Source organism: Onychostoma macrolepis, chromosome 16, assembly GCF_012432095.1.
Source record: "Onychostoma macrolepis isolate SWU-2019 chromosome 16, ASM1243209v1, whole genome shotgun sequence".
NCBI classification, from domain to species: domain Eukaryota; kingdom Metazoa; phylum Chordata; class Actinopteri; order Cypriniformes; family Cyprinidae; genus Onychostoma; species Onychostoma macrolepis.
The window spans coordinates 10,712,452-10,729,465 of NC_081170.1; the positions used below are offsets into that span (position 1 = coordinate 10,712,452).

Sequence of the window (17,014 nt, forward strand, 5' to 3'; positions counted from 1 at the left end):
CTTTTTATGAGGAGAGTTATCAAGATGTGCTTAACTATAAAAAGTTACGCAGACCACAAAAATGTGATTACAGTTGTCTCAGCAGTGCTGATTTACCATATTGCACTCTTTCTCATATGATACTGCTAATGCGTATAGTATATATATATATATATATATATATATATATATATATATTGTACAACAGTTATAGCATAGTGAAGCTGAACTTTTGAAATCTGTTTACAATATTCTAACTCTGATTGCAAGTATCATATGGTGTGTATCTCAGCATCTGAGGTGTAGATGAGTTGTTTACATGTGCAGGTGCCACTGTTTACTTGCTAAGGTGTGATGCAAGCTCCTCACAACAATACTCTGCAGGAGTGTTTCATAATGGCCTCGGTTCACACTACAACTGTCAGCCAACCCATCTGTGTGTCTATACAGCAAATAGTGGCCGACACCACAAACATATGCCACATCGTCATGCCTCCCTCTCTCTGAGTGCTAAGAAACTCCAATTTTGTGTTGAGAATAACATCTGGACACACCATTAGCACCATGCAGTCTAATTTAAGCTCAGTTTACTCGCTCTGCCAGACTACCAGGGAAGTTTCTAATTGCATGAGGGTGGCTGTGTGTGATGAACTGTCCATCTATCTGTCTGCCTGCCTACCTGCCAGGCAGGATGCCATGACAGAGGACCAGAGACCCAGCCGTCATTGTCTGGGCAGAGCCTCATTAATTAACATATGGAGAGCAATTATCTCATGGGTCATTGTTCATTTTTATGAATTAATGTTCTGTAAACAAGAGAAAACTAGCAAGAAAACTGAACTGGGAATGATGTCCGTAGAGGCAAAAGGAAAATTAACTCCATAAGGTTAGCACTAGGATCAATTCATACACAAAGAACACATATGCAACATACAGAAAAGTTTGTTCTCCTGGATGATGAAGTCTCTGAATTGTGAAGGCCAAGCTATTAGTGGTGCTTTCCATATAAAGTCCTGTGTCTGGGAACTGCAAGTTTACCTTTGTAGATTCTGAACCAAAACGAACTCCAAAAATATCCAAAGTGAGGTAAAGCTCTGTCACCATCAACCACAAAGAAGAAGAAAAAAAAAGCATAGTAAACTCACTGAACCAAACCTCCAAAGCCATTCAAACTGCATCAGTAAACTAAAAATCTAGACTCAATTTTCCACCTAGGTATGTTCAATTTTCCTTTTGCACCTAGATTTTTGGAATCCATTTGCAAGATATATTCTAAGGACAAAATTGCACATAAATGTCCAACCAAAAGCAAGGATTAGTGTGAGAATTATAGGATACGTTTATCACTTTCGGGGAGCAAAAAACCGCCCGTCATTTTAAAGCACTGTTGAACATTTTCTAGATTATTAGTTTACGTGAAAACATGAAGAAAGTGTCAGTCAGGCTCGATATCTGTCGAGGTTCACGTCGCCTCAAACAACTTAAAAAATAAAAATAATCCACAAAAGCTTTTCTGAAATATGTGACGTGCAAGTCTATGAATAATGACAGTATACTTGTCATGCTTTATCGTAGTATCGCACGAAAACGATTGCAATAGAAAATGTCATGAATAGCCACCTAACTCTGGTCATTTGAGTTGGCAAGCTTGACTAATAGTCTCGGCTAAATTAGAGAAAGCATCGTTGAAATTAATATATTGCTGGAAAAAATTAGCAATGTAAAAATAGCAAACAAAAAAGCTAATAAAAACCTCCTGCCCAAAATATGTTTTTTATTGATTATGAGCGGTCACTGTTTCCATAAAGCGCACTTCACGTCAGATTAAATGTTCCACAGTTCCTATTTTGAGTTTTATTAGTGTCAATGGGCTCGGTTGGAGTCTGTGACATCCGCGCAGAAAGAAGTCCTGATTGAAATGCGTCTCACATCTGTGTAGCTCAGCAGTAAGTCACCAGTGCGCGCGCTACCTGCGGCGCGCGGAGACAGAGGTGCGCTGGGCGTTTGCCATCATCTGAGGGGAGGGCGGAACTTCACTTAAATACTGGAGTCATCACAGAGCCATTCTCACAGCATCGGTCTCACAGCTTCAGCGCCTGACACACGGAGAAAACATGGCAAACGCCTACCTGCAAGGAGTAGAGATCTCAGCCTCTCAGTTCCTGGATATATTCCATCATTATGACAACGATGGTAATTTCTTTCCTTATTTTGTGGATTTCATGAACTGAAAAATTTTTGGGGAAGAAAAAAAAAAAGGGATTATTCTTGCCACCTGCTTTGCAACTGGTTTCCAAAAGTTTGGTTAAAATTATTTGTCTAATGTATCTTACCTAACAGACAGTCATTAACCTGTGAGGATGTCAAAATTTGACTAGAGATAGATTATAAATCGTTTCAGATGGTTTTGAAATATACTTTTTGGCTGAAAGCAAGTCTCATCTGTGTTGTGTCGTTGATTTGGGGTGTAAATGCTCTCAGGTAATGGATATATCGAGGGGAAGGAGTTGCAGAATTTTATCAAAGAACTTCAGCAAGCTCGAAAACAAGCAGGACTGGTAAGTCTCAGTTTTCTTCAGTCTTCTGCTGCATATTGGTATATAAGCATCAGGCTAGAACACATGTGTGAAACATCCCAAAAATATATTGTGTTGATATAACAATAATAATATAATAACAACAATAATAAGAACAGTATTCATAATTATTATTGGGGAAAAAGCAAAAAATAATTTCTCAAGAAAAAAAAATCCTGTATTGTTTTGGAGAAAAAAAAAAATTGTGCAAAATGCTTTTCTTTTCAAATATAAAATTTCCCCTGACATTGGAAAATGATGAAACTTGACATGTATTATCAAATTTTCCTGCTGTCCACGTAATAGACTGTGTGAACTTTCGATTTTGTGGTAAAAAAAAAAATTAAAAATTAAAGCCAAATAATTCATTTGGCTATTAGAACACTCAACAACATGAAATGAGTTTGATTTCTTTGAAGAATACAAATAAAATACATAATTATTATTATTCATAATATAAAACTAATTATACATTTATTATATATAAACATACTAGTCTAAATTATGCCTAAATCTGGAAAAATCGTCTAAAATTCTATTTTTCTATTCTATCTATTTTTAATTCAAATTATTATTATTTTTTTTCAATCTGATCCATTTGTGTTTGATATTAAGGATATGGTAGTAGATTGCAAGAAGATTGCAAAGTTCAGTTTCCCTGATTTTTTTTTAGTTGTAGAGGAGTTTGAAAAAGCAAATGTTTAAGAAAATTAAAAATTTTAGAAAAAAATGAAAGATAAAAAAAAAAAAATAACTTTGTTAACACTGAAAAATCATTTTGCATCAGACACCACTGCAGCCCAACAAGATAATATCTGCAAATAATTTCTCCTCAGATGAGGGTGTGAGGTGTTGGTCATGGTCAGAGGTCAGAGGTCATCTAAATGGTTCTCATTTTGGTTCAGTAAAATGACACTTTATTTGTGTGACCTTTTCAGAAGATATTGCAATTTTAGTAGCATTACACATTTTGCAGGCTACCATTTATAATAAATGATGATGAATTCTGCCTTTGCTGTATCGTATGATGGAGTGGTATGTTATCAGACCTGTTAAAGCTCTGATAGAGGACAGAGACTTTGTCCCAGTTTGTCTCAGTCAGCACGTTAGAGTCTGTCTCCCCATCTGGGTCCATGCACATCTGCTGCTGGCTCCTCCCCTCATTTGCTTCATAGAGAATAAATCCTCATTTGCGTTTGTTTTACAATAACTCTGTCGTCCTCTGTAGTTGCAATCTGCTGGTTATGCGCTTATCTATAAAGACCAGCAATGCACAGTGTGTTTAAAACAAAGATGAAAGAACTTAAGCCTCATTGAAGGAAACTGCGTGCAGACTTGATGTTGTGGAATGACCTTGGATGAAACTCATTAATGGTACGAATGATGGTTTGTTCTTGTCTGGAAAATACATATGCTGAAATTGCCAAGCAAACAACATTCATAAGAGCTGGGAATGACTGAATACATGCTGAATAATTGAGAACCGAATGACTGTAATGAATGTCATAATAACAAATGTGAAGTTTTGAGTTGTTCCATCATGAAGGTCAGAGTAAGCAGCCATTTAGTGATGCTCTATGAGCAACCCGGGTTAGGTAGCATGCTCAAGGTCTCAAGGCTTGCTCTTTATGGGATCAGATTATATACTTGTAGGAAGCATTTCCATCTCAATGGTAGTTGCTCGGGTGACCCTTGAAAGTAAAGGACTGAAACTATCTGGTCAAGGGAACAACTGAAAGGTTTTGAGGCAAAATACATTAATAAATGAATATAATAAATAATATATAAATAAATTAAAACATATTGATAATAACACCAAGAACATGCACAAGTCTTCTCTACTGGATAAAATAAAATATTAGCACCACCACTACTGCTAATAATAATAATCAAACATATAATGATAATGTTGATTGGTTGATGGCACAACAAGAAGGTGAAAAGGCCTTCTTTAATGACTACCAAAAAAAAAAAAATAATAATAATAAAATGTGCACTCTAAATATAAAATATAAAATGTTACCAATATACACTATATTGCCAAAAGTATTGGTTCACCCCTTCTAATGAACAGGTTTGAATGCTTTATAATTTCCATGAGCACAAATCTAGAACATTTCTAAAAAATTAGAAGCACACAATTCCCTATAATATCATTGATCATTAAGATTGGGGTGTCCCAATACTTTTGGCAATATAGTGTATGTTGCCTGCAATAAAATCTGACAGAATACACTGCTAATTCTTAATGTCAGTTACGATAAAAGAGGCTTTTTGAACCAGTTTTTTAGTTACAGTATCAATCACCAGCTAATAGGTAAACCTTGACACTTTTACTCAAACGAGCATTTACCAGCACTGATATTTAACCTCTACAATCACACCATTTTATACTCTTCTAAGATCCAAATATACAGGTGTGCAGCTGGTCTGACATTGTAAAACAGTGACTTTCTTGTCCTCCATGTTGTTCCTGAGGTTGTGTTCAGTGGCTGTACTTTATTGAGATTCCCATGTCATTGAGTTACAGCCCTATTAGACATAAAGAGGAGGTGATGGACTGTGACAGGACTGAGGAAAAGCAGCCACTGGGTCATTTCACACCTCTAATGATATTGTGCTGTGCTTTTCTGCTCCCTGAATGTCTCTCATGGGCCTCTGCATATAACAATTTAATTTATTCAGACTTTAAGACTTATAGATAGTGTGTGTGTCCAGGTTTCATTTAATCTTGTACATCTGTGCTTACCGTACTTGCTGTGTTTACCTGATACTCTCGAATAAAGCAGACTGAAAATGTATTCATATAGATGTGAACGCACAAACCTCAATAATGGTGACAATCTACAAACATCAAATGAGTAAAAATCGAAAAATAACTGATTACAAAAATGTCAAAAGCAGCATAAAGACAGTCTAGTATATAATAGTTTTATTATTATTATTATTATTATCAATATTTAAAACAGTTGAGTACATTTTTTCAGGATTCTTTGATGTATTGAAAGATCTAAAGAGCAGCATATATCTGAAATAAAAAGCTGTAACATTCTACCATTCAAACGCTTGGAGTCAGTATAATTTTTATTTTTTTGGAAAGAAGTTATAGAAATTAATACTTTTATTTAGCAAGGATGCTTTAAATTGATCAAAAGTGATGATAAAGACATTTATAATGTTACAAAAATGTTTCAAGATTTCTATTTCAGATAAATGCTGTTCCTCTGAACTTTTTATTAATCAAAGAAATCTGAAAAAGTTCTACTGAGCTTTTTTCAAAATAATAACAATAAATGTTTTTTGAGGAGCAAATCAGAATATTAGAATGATTTATTTTTTGTGAACAATTATTTTATTTTAAATAATAAATGAGTAGTCAGTTCAGTATAGCACAAAATACAACATATTAATTTAAGAATATTAGAATGATTTTTGAAGGATCGTGTAATGATGCTAAAAATTCAGCTTTAAAATAACCAGAATAAATTACATTTTAAAATACATTGAAATAGAAAACATTTATTTAAAAATGGTAAAAATATTAAAAATGGTTTTACTCTTACTGTTGTACTTTGGATCAAATAAATGCAGGCTTGGTTAGCAGAAGATACTTTTTAAAAACATTAAAAATCTTACTTTTCAAAAACCTTTGACTGGTAGTTTATATATTGTATATTCAAATTAATTCACACAAATTCATCTATTTTTATCTGAAAGAGGGCCGCTCAACCTAAACAGTTTCATTTGAATATTTTCTCCGGTTCTTTTAAATTATGTTTTTATCCTTCCTTCACTGTCATATCAGCTAAAGCAGAAATATTTTGCGTTTTTGTCACTTATCTGGACAGAAACCACAGAAGACAAGGATTTCAGGATGGTTACTTGTACAATTAATCAATGGGTCTTTTCAACCAACCACACAGAACAGCCATCAATCATTATGGCAGACATTATAGATACAGTACTATCACCAGTTCAGAAATGTTTGGCTAATGGATACAGAGGTAAGAAATGACAAACTGCATTATAATACAATAAATAAACAGAGATCTACAAACAATTGTTCTTATGTTTATATTCAACTTTAAGGGCCACCAGTGTAATTAAAAATGAGCAGTATATTCTGATAAAAAATAAAATGTTTGCAGGCAACATATAAATACATTTCATTATAATATAGAAAAAAGTTTGATTACGTCATTAACTGATTTTTACCATACATTTTTTCCATATGTACATCAACTTGACAGTCACCACTGATAAGCTACTACTAAATATATTGTAGAAACTTAATTTCCTGTAAATCTGCTTTTGCACACTGAGGAAGGCTTTGAGCCGAAACCTTTGTGTCTTTTCCCCATCAGTGATGAATGTTAAACAAAAAGAAGACTGTTCTGTTCTCGTGAGTGTGGATCATAATTTCTTATACTAAGTAATTTATCAGATTGACGCACCAAAATAAAAAGATCAAGTAACAGAAGAGCGCGGTGAAAACAACGTTGTTGAACTGTAAAGTTGCTTTGCAATGATTTGTATTGTGAAAAGCGCTATACAAATAAACTTGAATTGAATTGAATTGAAAAAAAACATGAAATAGACTTCAAAGCTACAAGAAGCAGGAATTTTAAATTTTTTTATAGGTGGTTTGTTTTCAGGTCTATTTTGAATTATGCATTGTGTTGTGTAGTGTTTTAGGGTTGAAAGAAATTTAATGGAAAATGCACTGGTAACTTTCTTCCAGGACATTATCCATTTTTCTATGGATTTTATATATAACGGTATACTACATATGAAAAAATTGAACATTTTAATTATAATCCACAAGAAATATTGAGTAAAAATAAAGAATAAATATATTATAAATATAGTGTATAATTAGGAATTTCTAAAAAAAAAAAAAAAAAAATATCTTTTTAAACTTTCCATATCACCTAAAGCACACTGGAAACAGTATACACTCAATTTAGAATTCTGCCCTACACCAGTGCCATGCCCTTTCAGAGATGCCTGCTTGAGGATATGCCTTCATTTGTCTCAGCCACCCTATTGATTTGCACTGAAACTGAAGTAAGACAAATAAATAGGCGAAAGTTTAGAAAACTTTGTGGGTTGCATTTTATTGGTGCTTCAAGCAGATGTAACAAACTCTTGTCTGGGCCTAACCTTCATTAAAACCAATACCCCATCATATGAATGAACTGAGGTGTTTCACATTTTAGTGATTTCTGCACAGTCACCGCTCTGTGTCCTATGCCAAGAAGGGCAAGTTTTTTTTTTTGTTTTTTTTTTGAGGAATGAGAACTCCTCTCATCTGTATCAAAAGCAGTATGAAAACACAATCAGCATTGTGCAATGAGGGTTGAAGATAGCAGTACATCCCATCTGTTTGTGCGTATTTGTTCTAACACATCAATGGCTTTTAGAAGGCAGCTGGAAGCTTGATTATAGCCACTGAAATTTGCAGCAAACTGTATTTTTTGTTAAAATGCCTAAGAGTTAAAGAATGTATTCTTTAGAATGCCTGTTTGTTAAATTATTTTATCTCCCCCCCAGGAACTAACAGACAAAATGAAGGCCTTTGTGGAGAAATATGAGCGAAATGCTGATGGAAAAATAGGTATCATTGAGGTAAGAAAGCTAAAACCCTATGCTATGATATTAAAATAAGAGATTTTTTGGACTGTCCAAATGACTGGCGCAAGCAATTTTGTCTGGCAGGCACAGACCGCAGTGTTTAGGCTCCAAAATTAAAAAGGTTCGGCATGTTGACATAATCCAATATTCAGCTCATGTGGTGTTGATTTACCTACGACAAAAATGTTTGTTCACTTCTGACCATCAAAACATCAGTTTCAAAACAGAATCGCTTGTTCACATTGTTGAATGTGTAACCTGTTCAGAGCAGTGAATGCGTGTAGATGTACAGTCATCAGTGCAGCTGTCGGCTCTCTGGGGAGTATCATTTCAGAGATGCTATTACTGAGCAGATATCCTCAGACCCCAGACATCCCTTCATAGCTGACAGTCAACTTGTCTTTCCCATAGGAATTGATGCACATTATAATAATCAAAAAGTGCATACATTTTGATGATCTGAGCTTTGTCTTTTTACGTCTTTCACAGCTGGTTCAAATACTCCCTACAGAGGAAAACTTCTTGCTATTTTTCAGACAACAGCTGAAATCCTGTGCAGAATTTATGGAGGTGAGGTTTATACAACCTAGAATACACCATTGCATGTCTTTGAAGAATACAATTTTTATAAAAAAAAAAAAATATATATATATATATATATATATATATATATATATATATATATATATATATATATATATATTAAAAGACATTTAAAAATGTAAATTCTGAAGATCGGCTTCAGCTTTCTGTAACAATTCCAGTGTTTAACGTTATTAATTTCTCCACCAGGCTTGGAGAATTTATGATGCTGATCACAGTGGATACATCGAAGCTGACGAACTTAAGGTGAGAAATAAACTCTTTTAACTTTTAACCTCTCGCAAGATGTGAGCTCAGAGAGCAACCATCTTTGTTGAGGAACTTAACCTTGTGTGAAAACCCAGACACCCCAATGCTGTAGGTGTAAAAATAATACTAGTCATTTTAAACCTGTTATTTTCCCTTCAGTTATGCATGTTGCCCTGACTAAACCAGGACACACTCAACATGTACTTTTCGGAAATGTGACTACAATAACATTTCTGGTTCTGTTTGATGTCAGTTTGACCTCAGCAAAAATGTTACAGAAAAATGCAATAAAACTAAATAAGTATACTGGAATCTTGAACCAAACGCATTGGATTGGTTATTCATTTTTGGAGTTCAGAATTTATTCTCATATGCTTGCGGGAAAAAAGCCATGAAGTATCAACCAGTTAAAGAAATGGTTCACCAAAAATGAGAGAGAGAAAAGCTGACAATTTACTCACCCTTGGACCATCCAAGATGTAGATAAGTTTGTTTCTCCATTGGAACAGATTTGGATAAATGTAGCATTGCATCACTTGCTCACCATTGAATCCTCTGCGGTGAATGGGTGCCGTCAGGTTTGAGAGTTTAAAAAGCTGAAAAACAAAACAAAACAAAACAAAAAAAACATCACAATAATCCACAAATAATCCACATAACTCCAGTCCATCAATTAACGTTTTGTGAAGTAAAAGCTGTGTGTCTGTAATAAATCCATCATTAAGATGTTCTAACTTTAAACTGTTACTTCCAGCTAAGATCCTCTATCATAATATTGCTTTCTCCAGTGAAAAGGAAATCTTGTCTAAACTGGGAGAGAAATATGCACAGATTAAGCACCATTTACAAGCAAAAACAGTCTACAACAGTTCTAAGCAAATGTCAGTGAATTTTGATGCGTTATCATGGTTATCATGGTTTGATGCAGTATCATGGATAATGGATTGGTATTTTGGCCAGAAGCAATGGTATAAAGTTGAAACGCCTTAATGATGGATTTGTTTCTTACAAACTCACAGCTTTTCGCTTCACAAGACATTAATTGATGGATTGGAGTTGGTGCGTGGATTATTGTGATGTTTTTAATCAGCTGTTTGGACTCTCATTCTGACAGCACCCATTCACTGCAGAGACTGGTAAGCAAGTGATAAGGCTAAATTTCACCAAATCTGTTCCAATGAAGAAACAAAAAAAAAAAAAAAGGGGGTGAGGAAATTGTCAGCAGTTTTTCATTTCTATGTGAACCGTTCTTTAAGTTTAAGTTAGGTTTGTTAGTTAAGACACTAAATTAGCTTTCAGAGCTCTCAGATGAACATGGACAAAGAGGGTTAACATCTTTTGGGTTTAGAAGGGAGTAAGGCATTAGCACATTTGGCACACAAACTTGCTGATCAGCATACTTAAAGTTCAATTCCATCCTATTATCTCTTTATGATCTTGTTTCATATCACTCAGGACACACCTTTTTAAAGAGTAAACTAATTAACAACACATAATTAAACTAAAGATGCAAATCGCCTCAGAAGGCAGCTCGTACCTTCTAAAATGTAAGAGACTCATGAGGTCAATCATGAGCATATTGGATTACCCACTCTGGAGTTTCCTTCTTAAAAGTCAGCAGTGCTCTAGGTCTTTCACTAGCATGTGGACTGGAGGGTACGACAACAAACAAAACAAAAGATTAGATTTTTAGACCAGCACTAATAACCATATGCATCCCTCAAAGGGGCTTGTGTAAAGCAAGCACTGAGGATTTGTGCATTTAAATTAAAATAGAGAGCGGTTTCTTTGAACAGCTGCCAGATTTACAGTCAGTGATTTGATGAGTGCAATCTGTCAACACTGGACTGCTTTTGGACCCACTAATGGACCTCCGGCAGGAAAAGGAAATTCTGAGAGCTCTGTTAATTATGGACATTGCATTTTGGAGACAGCACCACTATACAAAACATAATATGGATAGTTCCAGTCATGGATGCTGATTGGTCAAAACTGGTTATATTCTACAATCAAATGCAAAAGTGCCTGCTCGCTTTTTCAGCAGCCTTGGTTCTGGAAGTATTTTTCTCATGATTTTTTCCCATATGGATTTTGAAAAGTCTTTGTTTAATTGTTATAAGCCCTGAACTAAACCAATTAGCTACAAGGTGAATCACAACATTAGCATTTGAAAATTTAAGACAAAAAGACAAATGGCTTTAAGTAGGAAAATAACTACAATCCCATGAAGCATTGCAAATGATAATCGAATTAAAAATGGCAGAGAACTTTTACCTTTATAAAATATGCATATTATGCATACAAATGTTTAGGTAGTTTGAGTGTGCAGACAGAGAAACTGACCCAGTCATTTGCAGAGCTTCACAGAAGTGCAATTTACTTCTTGTCATTCTCTGATTGGTGGAGATTTCTCTGCATAATCATCTTTTCTCAAAGTATTTCTGTCATTGAAGGTTTATAAGTTATTGTTCAAAATATATTTAATGCATCCTGAGAAGTATTCATGTAAAAAATAATCTTACTGACCCCAAACTTTCTTAAAGACTGTGTATAATCCAACCTAATGTTTTTCAGAATTTTTTGAAAGACCTGCTTCAGAGGGCTAAAAAACCATATGATGAGAAGAAATTAGAGGAGTACACACTGACTACTGTAAGCTCAGAGTGAACTCCACAGCCCAACAAAAATGTGTATTTAGTGTCACCTTGAGAACTTGCCACTTGAGGGAATAAATATTGTTTATTTTTTTACAGCTGAAAATTTTCGATTCAAATAAGGATGGGAAATTATGTCTGTCAGAAATGGCACGGTTAGTGAGCTTGCAAATTTGTTATGAATATTTATCATTGCCCTATTAACTTTGATTGATTAAAAAAAAAGCCAAATATCTCTTATTTTTTAAACAGGCTGTTACCGGACCAGGAGAACTTTCTACTCAAATTTCAGGTATGTCCGCATTAGGAATGAACTCAGAAATGCATTGGATTTACTTTTAACCGCCTACAACTGAACAAATCTTTTCTTCAGGGCGTAAAAATGGCCAGAAAAGAATTCAACAAAATTTTTGAGTTATACGATCAGGTAAGTCTCTTGCATCGATCAATCACTCTGTCATATCTTTAAAATCCTCTGTGCCTGACAACCTTAAAATACCTCAAGCCTAAACTTAATACTGGTTGATTTTATGCATAACCAAGCATGCATAGATCAGCCAGAGTGTCTCCAATTGTATAAGACCCGAGGAAAGCAGCCATTAGTATGCAAAGACAGTGCTCTTTCTGGATATCACCTCCAACACCATTGAATCTTTTGGCCCTGGCTCCATTGTAATGTATTACTGTGTCCCTGAATAGGACAAGTTCCTCACTGCTGATGACAGCACCCCTGATCTTTATTGATTGGCAGGTTCGGGTTGCAAACTCACATGGCGACTGGCTCAAAGGCACACATACCCGTTTTTGGGCTATTAGAAAACACAGAGTGATGATACGGCATTAGAGGAGGCAGCATGTGCTTAAAGCTCTGGGGCATTTCATTACAGAAACACCGACTGCTGGTCTGCATTTAGCAGACATGTGGTTTGGCCTCATACGGTTTGCTCTGGGACAATGCAACAGGCTAGCTCGTTCTTTCATCAGGCCATTAAGAGGTGATTTAAAGCCACTTTACGGATATTATGGAGATACATAGACTTACTTGACGGTCTTATTCCTAATTTAATGCTTTAATGCCTCTTGAAAAGTCATAATGAAGCTTATTTTTGATGCAGTATATGCAATAGTAAACAAAACAGTTCACACAAAAATTATAATTATGTTTTTATTTAACCTCAAAATATTATATCAATATATAAAAATACAAAAAAAGGGAAAAAATGTGTGGCGATTTGTTCTTGAGCATCCCAGGTTGCTAAACTGTTATTTTATGTCCAAAAACTGTGAAAATAAAATAAAATAAAATACTTCTATGTTCCTAAAAATGTAAGAGGTGATTTTAAGGCCATATTTCAGACATTGTGAAAATACATGGACTTACTTGATTAGCTTATTCTTAATTTAAAGGGATAGTTCACCAAAAATGAGAATTCTGTCATTAATTACTCACCCTCATGTCGTACCAAACCTGCAAGACCTTCATTCATCTTTGGAACACAGATTAAGATATGTTTTTAAAATCCGAGAGCTCTCTGACCCTCCCATAGACAGCAAGGGTCCTACTAAGATCAAGGTCCAGAAACGTAGTAAGGACATCGGTAAAATGTGACATCAGTGGTTCAACTGTAATTTTATGAAACTACTGTAAAAGTTAATAAAAAAATTAATAAAAAATAACTATTTTACTGATGTCCTTGCTATGTTTCTGGACCTTGATCGTGGTAATATCCTTGTCAGAGAGCTCTCAGATTTTAAAAACATATCTTAATCTGTGTTCCAAAGATGAACGAAGGTTTTATGGGTTTGGAAAGACATGAGGGTAATTAATGCCAGAATTAAAATTTTTGGGTGAACTATCCATTTAAATGGCAAATGCCTAGATTTTATGGTACAGTATATGTGACCCTGGACCACAAAACCAGTCTTAAGTCGCTGGGGTATATTTGTAGCAATAGCCAAAAATACATTGTATGGGTCAAAATTATCCATTTTTATTTTATGCCAAAAATCATTATCATATTAAGTAAAGATCATGTTCCATGAAGATATTTAGTGAATTTCCTACCGTAAATATATCTAAACTTAATTTTTGATCAGTAATATGCATAGCTAAGAACTTCATTTAGACAACTTTAAAGGTGATTTTCTCAGTATTTAGATTTTTTTGCACCCTCAGATTCCAGATTTTCAAATAGTTGTATCTCGGCCAAATATTGCCCTGTCCTAACAAACCATACATCAATGGAAAGCTTATTTATTAAGCTTATTATTTAGCATTCAGATGATGTAGAAATCACAATTTCGAAAAATTGACACTTCTGACTGGTTTTGTGGTCCAGGGTCACATATATGTATAAATTTTAGTCAAAAAGTCAAATCAAATAAAATCTACTTTCATGTTCCTAAAAATTTAAGAAATATAAAATTGATTTTAAAAAAGGAAGGTAGGCCATGATGGTGAATAAAAAAAGGTGTTTTCCTTTAAACCAAAGCCAATACATATAGAACATACAGTGCGTTTTCAGAAGCACTTCTAAATGTCTCAGGCCATCTAAAGGACGTTACAGGCCCACTTCCTCTGGCTGTTATTTCTTCAAAGCACCAAATGAGCACCCCGAGACCCAGCATGTCATTGCATTGACTCTGTGTGCAAAACCGATCCTTAATGCCCTGATTTCCAATCTCTCCCTAGAGAACATTGCATGAGGCGTCCCTAATGTCTGAATAGAGAATACAGGAAATGATGGTAAAGTGGCATGACGCTGAGTTTCCTCAGTGGCTGTCACACATCTGTGCTCGTTAATGTTCACTATGCTCTCCACCTCTCCCAGGACAGGAACGGTTACATGGACGAGAATGAGCTTGATGCCCTCCTCAAAGACCTTTGTGAGAAAAACAAGAAGGTACGCATCTAAAATAAAACCCAGCTGATCGGAGGTTTCATGCTTTTATTTTCTGAGATTTGTTGATGTATTCTGATTCTCATTTGAAGCTAAAGATGAGCACAAACTATTTTTCTGAAGCAAACTCATAAATGATAATACTAGCGAGAAATCTAATCTCCTGCTGCTGCATGTGGATTGCATGCAAATTCTCAGCTTTAGAGAACAGAAAAAAGGAAGAAACTAATGTCATACACAACTATCATTACTAAAAAAGGCATTTGTCTGGGATCAGTACAAGTTCAGCCAGTATTCTGTAGATTACCTCAGATAACAGCTTTAGTCCCTCAGTTTGTAAAAACAAACAATATTAGCAAAAATAGAAATGCACTTTCTATGGAAGTCTGTGGGGAAAAGCATTCTTCAAGAATTGAAGATTCCATGAAGTGTAGTTGTCTTTCTTGTGCCAACAAATTTACTATTATTACAGGAAGTTTTGGCAGAGCCCATTTTTAAAATAACCACTAGGCGATTAGCGACTTGCTAGCTGCTGATGGGGGGAGGGGCCTTTTTATTCTAGAAAACACCTGATTGGACAAGAATCTATGTAGTGCAGGATGAGTCATAAAATATTGTTGGTCCATACATATATATATATATATATATTTCTTTGATTAACAAACTTCAAAGAACAGTATTTATGTGAAACAGTAAACACATTTACGTTACAAACGATTTCTGTCACTTTTAATCAGTTTAATGCATTCTTTGTGAGTAAAAGTATTCATTTCCCAGAAAAAAATCTTACTGACACCAAGCATTAGAACAGCAACTGTTCAGGCCATTTTGAAGGGTTTGTTCAAACTTCATAAATGTAGTAAAGTAAAAGAGTAATTTTAATTAGATTATACAGTATATAATTCAATATATTTATATGGTTTACTTTGGGTTTTAAAAATGTTGCTGCATGTCTGAAAAAAGCCTTTGAGACTCATGAAAACTGGACATTTCTAATGCCACACTGACAAATCACTCAAGATGCTCTTCCAATCTCTTCACAGGTACTAGAAGTCAGCAAAATCCCAACGTATAAGAGCGCCATCATGGCTCTGTCTGATGGCGGCAAGCTCTACAGAACAGAGTTAGCGCTGGTGTTATGCGCAGAGGAGATGTGAACGCCTCTGTCTGTACACACATTATCCCAGAACCCCACCCTCAGCTCACCTGTGGCGCGTAAAGTAGCTAGAACCCTCTTACGTTCTTTCATTTTGAACATGGATTTCACATAGACAGGCAACCCTGTGGCACATACTTTTCAATTTGTTGTTTCTATACTGTTTCTAAGTGTACAGATTTTTTAACAATGGCACACGTACAATACTTACAACCTACACTGCATACATAAACACAACATTTCCCTCAACAAAAGAAGAGTCCCAACATGCTAACAAATCCCCATCCCGATTCAATATTCAAAATATCCACCAATACCTATTCAGTAAGTATAATAAGTATTGATTTATCTTACAATATCATAGACAAAAGCAATAATGTCCTCAAGGAATGCTGATGAAACACGGCCTGTTGGTGGAATCTATGTTAAACTCCAAAAGGCTGCATTTACCTTTGCAATGCATGTTTGTAACAGACGGCAGGCCCTGCTAGTGGGGTATTTTTGACTGCAAACACATGCGGAAATGTAATGGATCGCCCCAGTCCTGTCTCTAATGTTAGATTTTGCACTGTAAAGAATGACATGCTACTTTATGCTAAACACCACAGACACTGTGTAAGAAAACATTAAACTTATTGAATGACTATCTGCGTCCAGTTGTGTCAAAGATCCTTTAGTCTCTAAAAAAAAATCGACCTAATTTTAATTCCAAACTTGTATGACTTTCTTTTCAGTGGAAGAAATACAGTGAAAGTCAATGGGATCCAATGTTTTGAACTTCATTGATTTTCATTGTATGGATAAAAACAGTTGAAGCATTCTTCTACATATCTTCTTTTGTGTTCTGCTGAAGAAAGTCAGTCGGGTTTGGAACAATATGAGTAAATGATGAAGATCTGAAGAAGTTCATTGTGTGATTCGGTGCAACATAATCACAAAATGCAAATGTTAGTTTGCGCTGTAATTAAAATCATTCTCAAAATAAATGCCTGGTTTTGAAAATGTATATGAACATAAAACTGGGGTTGGAGAGTTCGAGCAAAAAACACAAAGCAAGCAACTCTCAGTAGAGTTCTCCTTCCCATTTAAAGTTTCAGCAGATCATGATCTTATCTTATAATTGAACAGTTGACCTTCCCAAAGCAGACACTCTAAGACATAAAACTTACGTCATTGCGAACAAACAGAAACACTGTGTTTAAACCGGTTTGTTTAGTTGGAACGCTGAGAGCTTGATGAAACTAAATCAACTAGGATAGCGGC

The 17,014-nt window shown here is 35.0% G+C and overlaps 1 protein-coding gene across 1 annotated transcript; it reads left to right on the plus strand.

Moving 5' to 3' along the window:
- Nucleotides 1–2,038: 2,038 nt before the first annotated feature.
- calb1 (calbindin 1) lies at nucleotides 2,039–16,395 on the plus strand. Its single transcript, XM_058745766.1, has 11 exons — nucleotides 2,039–2,172; nucleotides 2,461–2,537; nucleotides 8,109–8,183; nucleotides 8,679–8,759; nucleotides 8,982–9,038; nucleotides 11,616–11,693; nucleotides 11,795–11,850; nucleotides 11,948–11,987; nucleotides 12,069–12,122; nucleotides 14,527–14,598; nucleotides 15,639–16,395. Exons 1-11 carry the CDS (start codon nucleotides 2,094–2,096, stop codon nucleotides 15,750–15,752), a joined length of 783 nt encoding a protein of 260 aa, XP_058601749.1. The 5' UTR covers nucleotides 2,039–2,093; the 3' UTR covers nucleotides 15,753–16,395.
- Nucleotides 16,396–17,014: the final 619 nt, after the last annotated feature.

Excerpts from the sequence above, each read along its gene's own strand:
- calb1 (XM_058745766.1), top strand. The coding sequence starts at position 2,094 with ATGGCAAACGCCTACCTGCAAGGAGTAGAGATCTCAGCCTCTCAGTTC. Across the intron at positions 8,760-8,981 it reads CCTGTGCAGAATTTATGGAG|GCTTGGAGAATTTATGATGC; the intron begins GTGAGGTTTATA and ends TTTCTCCACCAG. Across the intron at positions 9,039-11,615 it reads TCGAAGCTGACGAACTTAAG|AATTTTTTGAAAGACCTGCT; the intron begins GTGAGAAATAAA and ends AATGTTTTTCAG.